This window comes from Bidens hawaiensis, unplaced genomic scaffold, assembly GCF_021521415.1.
Source record: "Bidens hawaiensis isolate Kalapana, Puna unplaced genomic scaffold, B.hawaiensis_p1.1 tig00044774_1, whole genome shotgun sequence".
Lineage (NCBI taxonomy): Eukaryota > Viridiplantae > Streptophyta > Magnoliopsida > Asterales > Asteraceae > Bidens > Bidens hawaiensis.
Window position 1 is genome coordinate 2795 of NW_027497958.1, and position 14933 is coordinate 17727.

General features: G+C 38.0%; 1 protein-coding gene across 1 annotated transcript in view; it reads left to right on the forward strand.

The window, feature by feature from the left end:
- Positions 1-259: 259 nt before the first annotated feature.
- Positions 260-14933, forward strand: part of LOC143595181 (gibberellin 2-beta-dioxygenase 2-like) — a 38038-nt gene continuing 23364 nt past the window's right edge. The window contains exon 1 of the mRNA XM_077074284.1: positions 260-650. Within this exon, the coding sequence (XP_076930399.1) occupies positions 301-650 (350 nt within the window). The 5' untranslated portion in view covers positions 260-300. The remainder of the gene's footprint in view (positions 651-14933) is intronic.

Sequence of the window (14933 nt, forward strand, 5' to 3'; positions counted from 1 at the left end):
TGTAACACGGGTTATTATCCTAATATATAGTATTTGTAGCATCTAACTTATAAAACCACGTTATCAAGTTCATCGCCTAGTCCACTCATAGGCCCCTACTCTACCCATGTCTCTTATATAAACAGATTCACATCACATGGATCCTTCATTCATATTTCCTATATTTCTCTTTCTATCTTAACTCAACCAACTACATATAATATAATATAATATAATATAATATAATATAATATAATAATAATATTCTGCTAGCTTTCTTTTCTCTTAAATATATTTAACTAACTAGTTCATGAGCCAAAAATGGTGGTGGCAACCCAAGAAATGAAGATACCAACAATCGATCTTTCGGGTAAAGAATCGCATGTGTCGAAAGTGATTGTAGAAGCATGTGAAGAGTATGGTTTCTTCAAAGTCATCAACCATGGCGTCCCTCATCACATTGTTAGGACAATGGAACATGAAGGCTTTGAGTTCTTCCAAAAACCTTTACCCGAGAAACAACGGGTCGGGTCAGCTAACCCGTTTGGATACGGGAACAAGAACATCGGGCTTAGTGGTGACCAAGGAGAGCTTGAATATCTTCTTCAAACAAACCAGATTTCGCTTCATAACACTTCAAAACTCATCTCCAATGCATCTTCAAAGCTTAGGTATTTGATCATTTATAAGCTACGTAATTATTTATATTTGTTGCATGAAATTAAATTAGGTTTATATTATGAAAAAAAAAGTTTATATTATTAATATATCATTATAAACATGATCCACCAAAAAATATAGTTAGATGATATTTGAAATATTTTAGTGGTTTGAGAATTATTTATCGTTGAATATGCTTGTGCTTCTTGTATGTATTATGCATCCATGGTTATAATTTGAATGCTTAATACAGATATTTTATAAACTCAAATAATGTGTAGCAAGAGATACAGCTAGAAAGAAACATCAATAATTAATAGCATTCTCAATAAGCATCGATCCCAGAATGTGATTGGGGATGGGAATACCTAATTCGATCATATCGATCAATCTCATTTAATTAAAGAAGCTTATGGAAACTGTTGGATTTTATGGACGTTTCGGGTCAAGTCAACGTGACCGACCCGAACGTGACCCGGTGTCACACCCCGACTAGGCAGTTGCGGAAGCGTAATACGGGAATGTAACAGATAACACTGGTATCAACCACATTGTTTATAAAGAAAATTCAACCACTAAATTACATCATATTACACTGGTAGGTACTATGTTTACAAACTAGGTGAAAAAACACATAACCGGTTTACGAGCTTCTTATACAGTATAAGATTAGTGTCTATTCACAGCTATTCAACTTGTCTTTCTAACACCAAGCACGTAAGCAAATCATTCCACCTTTGCTTTACCTGAAAAGCATGTTAAAACGGGGTCAACTACGTCTAGTTGGTGAGTTTCAAGTTTCACGAGTTTCAATGAAATCAGTACACGAGTTCGTAAAGTTCACAGTGTGTATGTATATATGTCTGTGTATGATGTATTATACTAAGCCACAAGTGAAACCGAAACGAGCTAAAACACATGGCCTCCACTGCCCATGCACTCCCGTTGGCATTTAACAGCCAATTTGCCCCAAGTATGTACTATGTCTAACACCACATAGCAGTATGTAATAATATAATGACAATGTGCAACTGGGTTTACATATGTTCCGGCATACCCCACCGGCTCTGTCAGTTGGGTTTGTCAAACCGATAGTACTATCCACACGCCACCGGCACGAAGTTAATCACTTGTGTTTGTGGGGACTTGTCTAGTGTTAGTACTTAGATAATCCACATCATCACACGTTTTCAAGTATAACAGTTTATGTAAACATGCTATTCACCCCAAAAGTTCGTAAAACAGTTTAGAAAGTGGGGGTCGTGAAACTCACCTTATTGTAGTTTGCACAGAAATTACGTGTCAGATAGTCAGATGACTCGTTTATAGCCTGATTCCTATAAACGGTATCGTATCGTTAATACTAGTACAGTGTTCAAGCTAAGTCGGGCTGTATAGATAATCTGGGTATAGCTGTTAGGCCCAGAACATGACCATAGTCTTAGATTGTGACGTTGTATACTATGAAATGTTTAAAACTGGATTTGGCTCAGTTTCACCGTTTTCCGAGCCTAGCTCAGTTGGTCGTTTATACGTTTCGGGATTAGGTAAGATCATATAAAACTTAAGTAAATATATTGATTGATAAAATGATTTGATTTATAAAAGAACTTTAAGGTTTCGGTGTCTGGTTTGACCGCAGGGTTCGTTTCCGTTTTCACACGGGTTTGATTATACAAAACGCGTACAATCCACCCGAATTGTCCGGAATTCTCGTAAAAAGTTCGTTTTTATCAATATCATTCAAAAATATGATATTTGACCACTTTTGACATTTTGACATACCAGTCAGTCCGTTTAAACACAAAACTGCCGGTTTCGTTAAAACAATTATAATTTAAATCTTTAATAAATCATAACTAAATATGTATTTACATATAAATTATGTAAATTTTTGTAAAAATACATTAAGACATGGAGAATTTTATAAAAATATTTCCAGAAATTTTATGATTATTTATTTATTTATAAAAATTCATTTAATAGGTTATAATCATGTAATAAATTGCCCGTTTATATCAAACGACTTCCGAAAAATCCCATAATTTTTACCAATGGCCTCAATGTGAGTACATAGCCCCTGCAAAATTTCCAGAACCTAAATCTTTTGACAAAATGCCTTTTTGTGCGTTTTTCGGCTGTTAAAACTCAATTAAACCATGGCTGCACAAACCGTACTTAGACATTTCCAATGATTCCCAAAATTTACCAGTGATCTTACCATCCCATATCAAACTCCAAAACCAAGTTTCATAATTTTTCAATGTGTTTAGCTATTTTTCCCAAATAAACGCCCATAAACAGGAATAAATTCGCCAAATATTCTCCGTTTATCGAAAAATTACCAAATTTGAACAGGGACTCATTTATATGATCCCTAATGTCCCTGCAAATTTTCACAAGCTAACAACAAGCACGTCACAACCTAATACTAAACAGCCCCTAAACGAGTATTACGGGTTTACCTTGTCGGTTTTTTGTGAATTTTGCTAGCTTAAACGTCTTTCCGGGTCTCGGGTTGCAAACTCAGTATATCTACATATCATATAACATCAAACCAAGCATAAATCATCCATGTAACAGCCTTGATAATTAGGGTTTCGGTTTTGGGTTCAAACCGAACTTTCTAACCGTAAAAACGTTGTATACATGTTCTAATCCGCGTCTTTGACCAAAAAAAGTATATGTTCCAGGTTTGTAAACATGTTTAACATCAAAACATAATTTTAGTTGATTTTTAGGGTTTTTGGATGGTTAAACATGTTTAACATTAACTAAAACATGTTTATAAGTTAATTATATGCATTAAACTTGGTTCAATCTTTATATATTTTGAGCTTACCTTAGGGTTTTGGGCAGGGGTTTGGAAGAACAGAGCTGCTGCTGGACTTGAAATTTTGTGATATGTTATAATGAATAAAAAGTCTTAGGTAATAAGTTATTTAAAAAGAAATGTGTGTGTGTGGCTGTTCCGATCGGAATGCTAAATGGAGCCTTAATGGGCTGTTTTGGCCCATCAATTATATATATACCAGCCCAAACATGAAAAGCCCATTTTAAGTTTAGTTCGGGTTCGGTTTTTCGCAAGAAAATTAATTCGGGTGTGAGAAATAACGTAAAAACGTGTGTTTTTCAGCTTGTTTTTGTAAAATAAGAAAAACGTACTGACTCGTTGTAAAATTCCAAAATATTTTCACGGATGGCTTAGAACATGTCATATAAGTGTTTTATAAATCTTTTTCGGCTTAACGGATGCTACAATGCTTGTTTTGACATTAACGATTGCGTTTAAGCTTATAGCGTATCGGTAAACGAAACCTTTTTCGTTTAAAGAGTTTTAAACGTACCGAGGCCTAAATATCAATATGTTAGCCTCTATAACATATATATAACTCGTATATGACCCCTCAGTATATATACGGGTCATAATTAGTATCGGTCGGTTACTCGTTTAAGCACTACGAATTAACCGATTTGTCGTTTACTTGTTACGTAAAGAATATAGTGTACCTCGTTTTGTCATGAATGTCACATTCTCCCCCCGTTAAGAAATTTCGTCCCCGAAATTTAATGTGTCATCGGTTTTCTAGGGAACAGGTGTGGGTATTTCTTTCGGAATTCGTCCTTTCGTTCCCAAGTATACTCGGGTCCTTGTTTTGAATTCCACCGAACTTTTACTAATGAAATTTTGTTGTGTCGTAACTGTTTGGTTTTCCCGTCTACAATTTCTACCGGTTCCTCTACGAAGTTGAGCTTTTCGTTGATTTGAACATCTTCCAGTGGTACTATTGTCGTTTCATCAGTCAAACACTTCTTCAGATTCGATACATGAAACACGTCATGAATAGTGCTCAGTTCTAAGGGTAGTTTTAATCGGTAAGCTACGGGACCAATTTTTGCAACAATCTCAAAAGGTCCGATGTATCTCGGGGCTAGTTTACCTGTCTTTCCAAATCTTATAACACCTTTCCATGGCGATACTTTTAAAAACACCTTATCACCTATTTCAAAAGATAACGGTTTTCTGCGAACATCAGCATAACTCTTTTGTCGGTCACGGGCAGCTTTCAATTTTTGTTTAACCTGGTGGATCTTATCAGTGGTTTCCTGAATTAAATCGGATCTTGAAATTTGAGTATCACCCACTTCTGTCCAACATAGTGGTGATCTACATTTTCGCCCATATAGAGCTTCATAAGGTGCTGCTTGTATACTACTGTGATAACTGTTATTGTAAGAGAATTCAATGAGCGGGAGGTGTTGATCCCAATTCCCTTTAAAGTCCAGTACACAAGCACGAAGTAAATCTTCTAAGGTTTGGATGGTTCGTTCAGATTGACCATCAGTTTGGGGATGGTAAGCTGTACTTAGGTCGATTCGGGTTCCCAAGGCTTCTTGTACTGCTTGCCAGAAATGTGAAGTAAAATGACTGTCTCTATCTGAAATAATCGAAAGAGGTACTCCGTGTCGAGATACTATTTCATCGATGTAAATTTGAGCAAGTTTTTCGGTGGTGAAGTTGTTACGGATGGGAATAAAGTGTGCGGATTTGGTTAACCGGTCTACTATTACCCAAATTGCGTTGTGTCCTCGAGAAGTTTTAGGAAGGTGTGTCACAAAGTCCATGGTAATTTGTTCCCATTTCCATTGTGGGATTTCAGGTTGTTGTAACATTCCCGAAGGTTTTTGATATTCCGCCTTTACCCTTGCACATGTTGCACATTTACTTACATACACGGCTATATCCTTTTTCATACCAGGCCACCAGTAAAATTCTTTGACATCCTTATACATCTTATCAGCACCTGGATGAATAGAATATTTGGATTTGTGTGCTTCATCAAGTATCAGCTTTCGGAGTTTATGAAGTGTTGGAATCCAGACCCGGTTTTTGTAATAATATACTTCATCGGTTTTCTTCTCAAAATTCCTTTCATTTCCATGTAGTTCTTCTTTTTCTAGCTGATCTGTCTTCAAGGCCTCATCTTGTGCAATGCGAACTTGTTCGGTTAGGCTACTTTGAACAATCATTCCGAGTGCTCGTACTCGTAATGGTCTGATTCTGTCTTTTCGGCTTAAAGCATCAGCTACTACGTTGGCCTTACCCGGGTGGTATTTAATCTCACAATCGTAATCATTTAACAGTTCTACCCATCTTCTTTGCCTCATGTTTAGTTCTTTCTGATCAAATATGTGTTGTAAGCTTTTGTGATCAGTATAGATGGTACATTTAGTGCCATACAAGTAATGTCTCCAAATCTTCAATGCAAAGATAACTGCTCCCAATTCCAAATCATGGGTCGTATAATTCTTTTCATGTACTTTTAATTGTCGGGAAGCATATGCTATTACTTTCTTTCTTTGCATCAGTACGCATCCTAAACCTTTACGAGATGCGTCACAATATACCACCAATTCATCAGTTCCTTCTGGAAGGCTTAATATTGGAGCTTCACATAACTTCTGTTTTAACGTTTGAAAGGCCATTTCTTGTTCTTCTCCCCATTCATATGCTCGATCTTTTTGAGTTAGGAGGGTTAGAGGTTGTGCAATACTTGAAAAGTTTTCAATGAATCTCCTATAGTACCCGGCTAGTCCTAAGAATTGACGAATTTCTCTTGGTGACTTAGGCACTTGCCAATTCTTAATGGCCTCAATTTTACTTGGGTCTACTTGGATCCCCTGATGGTTCACAATGTGTCCCAAAAACTGTACTTCTTGCAGCCAAAACTCACATTTGGACAACTTTGCATATAATTTCTCTTGCCTCAATAATTTTAAGATTTCCCGCAAATGTTGTTCGTGTTCCTCCTTACTTCTCGAATATATCAAAATGTCATCGATAAACACTATCACGAACTTGTCAAGGTAAGGTTTGCAAACTCGGTTCATGAGGTCCATAAACACTGCAGGTGCATTCGTCAACCCAAACGGCATAACCAAAAATTCATAGTGACCATACCGAGTTCGGAAGGCTGTTTTTGGTACGTCTTCTTCCTGTATTCTCACTTGATGATAACCAGATCTAAGATCAATTTTTGAAAAATACTTCGCACCTTGGAGCTGATCGAACAAGTCATCAATTCGAGGTAAGGGGTATCTATTCTTTATAGTCACTTTATTCAATTCCCGGTAATCAATACACATTCGAAAACTCCCATCCTTCTTCTTTACAAACAACACTGGTGCTCCCCACGATGAGTAACTAGGGCGAATAAAACCCCTGTCCAGTAACTCTTGTAACTGGTTGGACAGTTCTTGCATTTCAGAAGGCGCAAGTCTATAAGGTGCCTTAGCAATGGGTGCTGCTCCTGGTATCAAGTCAATACGGAATTCTACTTGTCGGGTCGGTGGTAAACCAGGCAACTCGTCGGGGAATACATCTGAATACTCGTGTACCACTGGGATGTCCTCTATTCGTTTTCCCTCGGGTTCCTTAACTGTCACGCTCGCCAAGTATAAAGTACAACCTTGGCGTAAATATCTCAATGCCTTAAGTTGAGATATGAGAGGCAGTACTGTACCAGATTTCTCACCTTGAACAATTATAGCCTCATCATTCGAAAGAGGTATTCTAACGGTCTTATCCTTACAGACAATCTCAGCTTTATACTTAGATAGCCAGTCCATACCGACTATAACATCGAAACTTCCCAATTCCACTGGGAGTAAATCAATAAGGAATGGGTGATCGTTTAGGATAAGGGAACAGTCTCGGACTATTCGGTTAACAAGTATAGACTTACCGTTAGCGAGTTCTATAGTATATGGTTTTGTTAGTTCACTAACCGGCATATTTTCTAAAGGTAAGAAATTAACAGATACGAAACTTCTATCGGCACCCGTGTCAAACAAAACTGAAGCATACTGACCCGAAACTAAGAATGTACCTGTCACCACATTCGGATCTTGACGCGCTTCACCCGGTCCTAATACAAATGCGCGTCCCTTAGCTGTGTTGGAGGTTGATGCTTGTGCTTGGTTCTGCCTTTTCACCGTACTCGGGTTCAAATTAGGGCAGTATTTCCGAAAATGTTCCGTACTGCCACATTCATAGCAAGCACGGAGGTTCGTGGTAGGTGGGGTTTGTTGGTTGAGTTGTGGGCGGTTTGATTGAGATCGAGGGAGTTGAGTTGATTGCAGTGGACGGTTAACAGTGTTGGTAAGGGTTCTGCAGTTGGGGGCATAGTGTCCCGTCCTTCCACACTTTTGACAGATGATCGGTTTACAATCACCCACATGATGAAAGTTACATCTTCTGCATTTCGGTAACGTCCCTTTATAGGTTTCTTGTTTTACATTAGAACTTGTCATGGCATAACTTCGGGTATTCGGACGAGCCCGCTTGTTTTGAAAGTTTCCTTGCATTCTTGTCCCGTAATCAGTTCGTTTTAAACTTGTTTCACCTGGCATTCTTATCACTCCACTTCTCATCAAATCAAAAGTAACGACACCCGTTTGAGATACAGCACTTTCTAATGTCGGGTGGGCAACTGAATTTACTATACTTCTCACAGCAGGGGTCAGTCCCCAGATATAGCGTTCAATTCGCTTCGCTTCCGGTGTAACTAACCACGGAACTAAGCGGGACAGTTCGTTAAAATGATTCGTGTATCCCACATGGTCTGCTCCTTTCATTTCCAGATTCCATAACTCGTGTTCCAACCTCTGAATCTCACTTTTAGGACAAAAATGCTCTAGCATGAGGGTTTTTAATTCAGTCCATGACATACGATTAATAGCATCTTGTCCCCTTATTTGGACTACTGTGTTCCACCACATCAGCGCTTGGTCTAGAAACATACTGGTAGCAAATTTGACTACGCGGTTCGGTGGACACTCACTGATATTAATTACTGATTCGGTCTTTTCTATCCATTTGACTAGCCCGCTAGGTCCTTCAATACCCTTAAACTCAATCGGTTTACATGATGTAAATTGTTTGTATGAGTACTCCTGACGCGGGGGTTCTCGGTTATTATTATTAGTTGTGTTAACAACCGGTACAGGGTTCGGGTTCGGGATATTATCAGGGTGCACAACAGGCTCCGGGTTCCCAGTGACATTCATAGTTGGGAGAGTGTTATTATTATTTATGACAGTATCAGTATTCACCGGGGTAGTAACACCCGGGGCTACATTAGTGTCCGGCGGAGGTGGATTAACAGTGGCCGTGGTGGTGCTCGTAGGTTGATTAACAGTATTGTTAGCACGTATGCCTGCAGTGACTTGGGCTACAATGGTTGGTATCACTGCTTGTAGTTGACGAGCAATCATTGCGGCCACTTCCGCCTCAGACAAAGTGTTTGTTTTCTTCGGGGCCATTCTATAAAATAATCAATTATGTAATAATCAATATCGTTTCACCATAACCAGCACAACTTTATGATATCACACTTTCACAACACAACTATGCCAAAGAAAACACGTTTGTATTAATTATAATCATTACTGTACATATGCATCCAAAATTAGCGCATAGGCTTAACCTGGTATAGGCCAGCGCTTGTATATGCGTATCAAAATTTGTCACCAAGTGACATGTAGACTTAACCCGATAAGGGCCAGTGCTTGAGATAGTACTAAATCACAAACAATTCCCAAGTCAGCCCAACACGCTGTACAAAATGCTACTTGGGATATCAAAAGACTATATACATAAGACCAGACTACTAGGTCCTATCCATTCTTTGCAACATGGAACCACAACCAAATCACAGCAGCCACTAGGGCCGCATTAACTGCTAAACACGCCCCCAGTAGTATCATCGCTCGATCCTGACGCCCGTGGCTGTCAGCACTGGATCTTTGTACAATTCTGATTTCCTGCTGCATATACCTCATGTGATCATACATATCATGTCTATGCTGGTTTAGACTATTTATCATGTGTGAGTGTTCTAAGAGCTGATCAGTTGCTAAACCAAACCATGCTGAATCAGAATGACGGGGTGGCTCGGGTACCGGGGCGGGTAAACCCCAAGTAGGAACAGGTATCTCTGTTACCCGGACACGCGATGTTTCTCCCCTATGGTACGTAGATCGAGGTGGGGAAAAGGTGTGCTCAGGTGGACGCACTGAAATGCGAGCAGTCCGACGGTTTCTAACAGTGGGTGGAGGTACTGGTGTATGCTGTACGGGTGGAGTAGGGGATCTGGGTGCTCTAACAGGTGAACGATAAGCACTAGTAGCTCCCTGTTCTACTACATTCCTAGGGGATTCCCTAGGGGGGTAGGTGTCACAACGGTAACCCGATAAGTCGGGTTGGTTTGGGGGTACCTCATAAGGAATTACCACATCTACACCTTCTTGTATCTCCTCCGGTTCTTCCTCCGGATCCTCCTCTTCCTCCTCAGGCCTTGTTGGTAGTGTGTTAGGTACACGATCAGTGGATCTTGACATATTCCTGCACAATGGTTAGTGATAAGAATAATACCCTTCTATATTAATTATAATAAAATACATGTAGGTATTATACACATAGGCACAAATAATCGTTTATATACACAAATATTCATCTATTATTATATTTTATACACATATGTTGCTGTTTTTACCTATTCAATTGTTTATCGACTTCTTCTCGAATTTCCTCGTACAAACAAGTCCGTTATTACGTTCCGGACCATAATAACCCACTTGTCCATTCGTGTTCATCACAAGAATCATTCGTGTATATTATTTAATATTATTTTATTCCCAGAGTTAATCGAGCCTACGGTTATCTTAGGGTATCCTAAGGGACATCCTAATTCTTTATAACCAATGGCTCTGATACCAACTTCTGTCACACCCCGACTAGGCAGTTGCGGAAGCGTAATACGGGAATGTAACAGATAACACTGGTATCAACCACATTGTTTATAAAGAAAATTCAACCACTAAATTACATCATATTACACTGGTAGGTACTATGTTTACAAACTAGGTGAAAAACACATAACCGGTTTACGAGCTTCTTATACAGTATAAGATTAGTGTCTATTCACAGCTATTCAACTTGTCTTTCTAACACCAAGCACGTAAGCAAATCATTCCACCTTTGCTTTACCTGAAAAGCATGTTAAAACGGGTCAACTACGTCTAGTTGGTGAGTTTCAAGTTTCACGAGTTTCAATGAAATCAGTACACGAGTTCGTAAAGTTCACAGTGTGTATGTATATATGTCTGTGTATGATGTATTATACTAAGCCACAAGTGAAACCGAAACGAGCTAAAACACATGGCCTCCACTGCCCATGCACTCCCGTTGGCATTTAACAGCCAATTTGCCCCAAGTATGTACTATGTCTAACACCACATAGCAGTATGTAAAAATATAATGACAATGTGCAACTGGGTTTACATATGTTCCGGCATACCCCACCGGCTCTGTCAGTTGGGTTTGTCAAACCGATAGTACTATCCACACGCCACCGGCACGAAGTTAATCACTTGTGTTTGTGGGGACTTGTCTAGTGTTAGTACTTAGATAATCCACATCATCACACGTTTTCAAGTATAACAGTTTATGTAAACATGCTATTCACCCCAAAAGTTCGTAAAACAGTTTAGAAAGTGGGGGTCGTGAAACTCACCTTATTGTAGTTTGCACAGAAATTACGTGTCAGATAGTCAGATGACTCGTTTATAGCCTGATTCCTATAAACGGTATCGTATCGTTAATACTAGTACAGTGTTCAAGCTAAGTCGGGCTGTATAGATAATCTGGGTATAGCTGTTAGGCCCAGAACATGACCATAGTCTTAGATTGTGACGTTGTATACTATGAAATGTTTAAAACTGGATTTGGCTCAGTTTCACCGTTTTCCGAGCCTAGCTCAGTTGGTCGTTTATACGTTTCGGGATTAGGTAAGATCATATAAAACTTAAGTAAATATATTGATTGATAAAATGATTTGATTTATAAAAGAACTTTAAGGTTTCGGTGTCTGGTTTGACCGCAGGGTTCGTTTCCGTTTTCACACGGGTTTGATTATACAAAACGCGTACAATCCACCCGAATTGTCCGGAATTCTCGTAAAAAGTTCGTTTTTATCAATATCATTCAAAAATATGATATTTGACCACTTTTGACATTTTGACATACCAGTCAGTCCGTTAAACACAAAACTGCCGGTTTCGTTAAAACAATTATAATTTAAATCTTTAATAAATCATAACTAAATATGTATTTACATATAAATTATGTAAATTTTTGTAAAAATACATTAAGACATGGAGAATTTTATAAAAATATTTCCAGAAATTTTATGATTATTTATTTATTTATAAAAATTCATTTAATAGGTTATAATCATGTAATAAATTGCCCGTTTATATCAAACGACTTCCGAAAAATCCCATAATTTTTACCAATGGCCTCAATGTGAGTACATAGCCCCTGCAAAATTTCCAGAACCTAAATCTTTTGACAAAATGCCTTTTTGTGCGTTTTTCGGCTGTTAAAACTCAATTAAACCATGGCTGCACAAACCGTACTTAGACATTTCCAATGATTCCCAAAATTTACCAGTGATCTTACCATCCCATATCAAACTCCAAAACCAAGTTTCATAATTTTTCAATGTGTTTAGCTATTTTTCCCAAATAAACGCCCATAAACAGGAATAAATTCGCCAAATATTCTCCGTTTATCGAAAAATTACCAAATTTGAACAGGGACTCATTTATATGATCCCTAATGTCCCTGCAAATTTTCACAAGCTAACAACAAGCACGTCACAACCTAATACTAAACAGCCCCTAAACGAGTATTACGGGTTTACCTTGTCGGTTTTTTGTGAATTTTGCTAGCTTAAACGTCTTTCCGGGTCTCGGGTTGCAAACTCAGTATATCTACATATCATATAACATCAAACCAAGCATAAATCATCCATGTAACAGCCTTGATAATTAGGGTTTCGGTTTTGGGTTCAAACCGAACTTTCTAACCGTAAAAACGTTGTATACATGTTCTAATCCGCGTCTTTGACCAAAAAAAGTATATGTTCCAGGTTTGTAAACATGTTTAACATCAAAACATAATTTTAGTTGATTTTTAGGGTTTTTGGATGGTTAAACATGTTTAACATTAACTAAAACATGTTTATAAGTTAATTATATGCATTAAACTTGGTTCAATCTTTATATATTTTGAGCTTACCTTAGGGTTTTGGGCAGGGGTTTGGAAGAACAGAGCTGCTGCTGGACTTGAAATTTTGTGATATGTTATAATGAATAAAAAGTCTTAGGTAATAAGTTATTTAAAAAGAAATGTGTGTGTGTGGCTGTTCCGATCGGAATGCTAAATGGAGCCTTAATGGGCTGTTTTGGCCCATCAATTATATATATACCAGCCCAAACATGAAAAGCCCATTTTAAGTTTAGTTCGGGTTCGGTTTTTCGCAAGAAAATTAATTCGGGTGTGAGAAATAACGTAAAAACGTGTGTTTTTCAGCTTGTTTTTGTAAAATAAGAAAAACGTACTGACTCGTTGTAAAATTCCAAAATATTTTCACGGATGGCTTAGAACATGTCATATAAGTGTTTTATAAATCTTTTTCGGCTTAACGGATGCTACAATGCTTGTTTTGACATTAACGATTGCGTTTAAGCTTATAGCGTATCGGTAAACGAAACCTTTTTCGTTTAAAGAGTTTTAAACGTACCGAGGCCTAAATATCAATATGTTAGCCTCTATAACATATATATAACTCGTATATGACCCCTCAGTATATATACGGGTCATAATTAGTATCGGTCGGTTACTCGTTTAAGCACTACGAATTAACCGATTTGTCGTTTACTTGTTACGTAAAGAATATAGTGTACCTCGTTTTGTCATGAATGTCACACCCGGACAGAGTTACACCGGGGGTAACGAGATAAAGGCCTACTTAAAGGTTAATTAGGCCCGACACATAAAAAGCCTAAAAGTCAAAGAAGAAATAAAAAGTGCAGAACCTATACCTATCCTGTTTAGGTTTTCTTGCAAGCAACCCAAGATGGCCTCACATAAAAATTATGATGACACCCAGCTCAAGAGACCACACATCCATACACATAAATATTATTGTTATTTTGGAGGCATTTTCAAGAGAGAACAATGGACTGAGTTTTTATAAAGCGTACAATCTCAAAGTGATAGCTTCCTAGCTCAAGATCTTCTATTTTCTTTCTAATCTCTACCGTTAGAACTAAATCTGAGCATTATCACTTGCTTCCGCCGCCGCCGCCGCCGCCGCTAGCCGCCGCCGCCGCCGGAACTTCATTGCTCTTTGATTGTGTCGATCTAGCGTGACTCGTATACTCTCGGTGTCTTCCCGGTTCTCGTAACCGAGGTATATCGACAAACCTCCTATGGTTGATTATTATTTATCATTTATTGTACTCGTACGCGTTTGTAATTGGATCCGGGTTCGGGTTTCGGTTCATGGTTCGTTTTAAATATTTTATTCCGCTGCGTTTCTTTATTGTTTCGTTAATGAGGTTAATAATTAATATGGATTAATTATTATCGAAACCGAAATATTAAATAAAACGGGTCAAATAGTTTATCCGTTTTTGTCTCGGACCACCGTTGAAACCCAACAGTGGTATCAGAGCTACGGTTACAACGTACGAGTCGATACCGGTTCGTTTAAAACCGGATCTCCATCTTAAACTTTAAATCGTTTAAAGTTTATAGATCTAGAATTATTTTCGGGTGATTTTGGATTGGTCAAAGTTTTGTTTATTTTATTTGACCAAGTCAAAACGACCCGAAATTCGTTTATTGTGAATATGTAAATCCGGCCCCAACCTATGTGATTGATTGGTTGTGTTCGGTGTTTCAGCTTGTTTTGGCCATACAGTTGGTTCAAAAGTTGTAAAAAGGTTATTATTTAATTTTCGGTTTTCTTTTTGGCCATATAGATGGTTCAAATTTGTAATAGGACATATTATTGTTAGTTTATAAATTTGTAATTAAGAAGACGCGAAGATAACCGAGGACGAGCTCATGGACACCTTGGAGTTAGTGGGAGTTCGGACAAGATGACGGGATGCACGGAGGAGTCCATCCTTGTGGTTGTTTGTGTTGTGAACCCCTTGACTCGATCGGTCTCCCTAATTGGCTCTAGCGAGACCGATCACCTTTTGGCCATAAGGATTTACATATTATTGTTATTTGCTATTTGTGGTTGCTTGGATTGTTTATAATAAAATTATAATATCTCCAACCTAATACCAAATAAATTGGAAAATAAACATTTTATTAACCGATTTTTGTTTTGCAAATTAAAAGCGTTTTGATTTCCAAAACTAATAAGTTA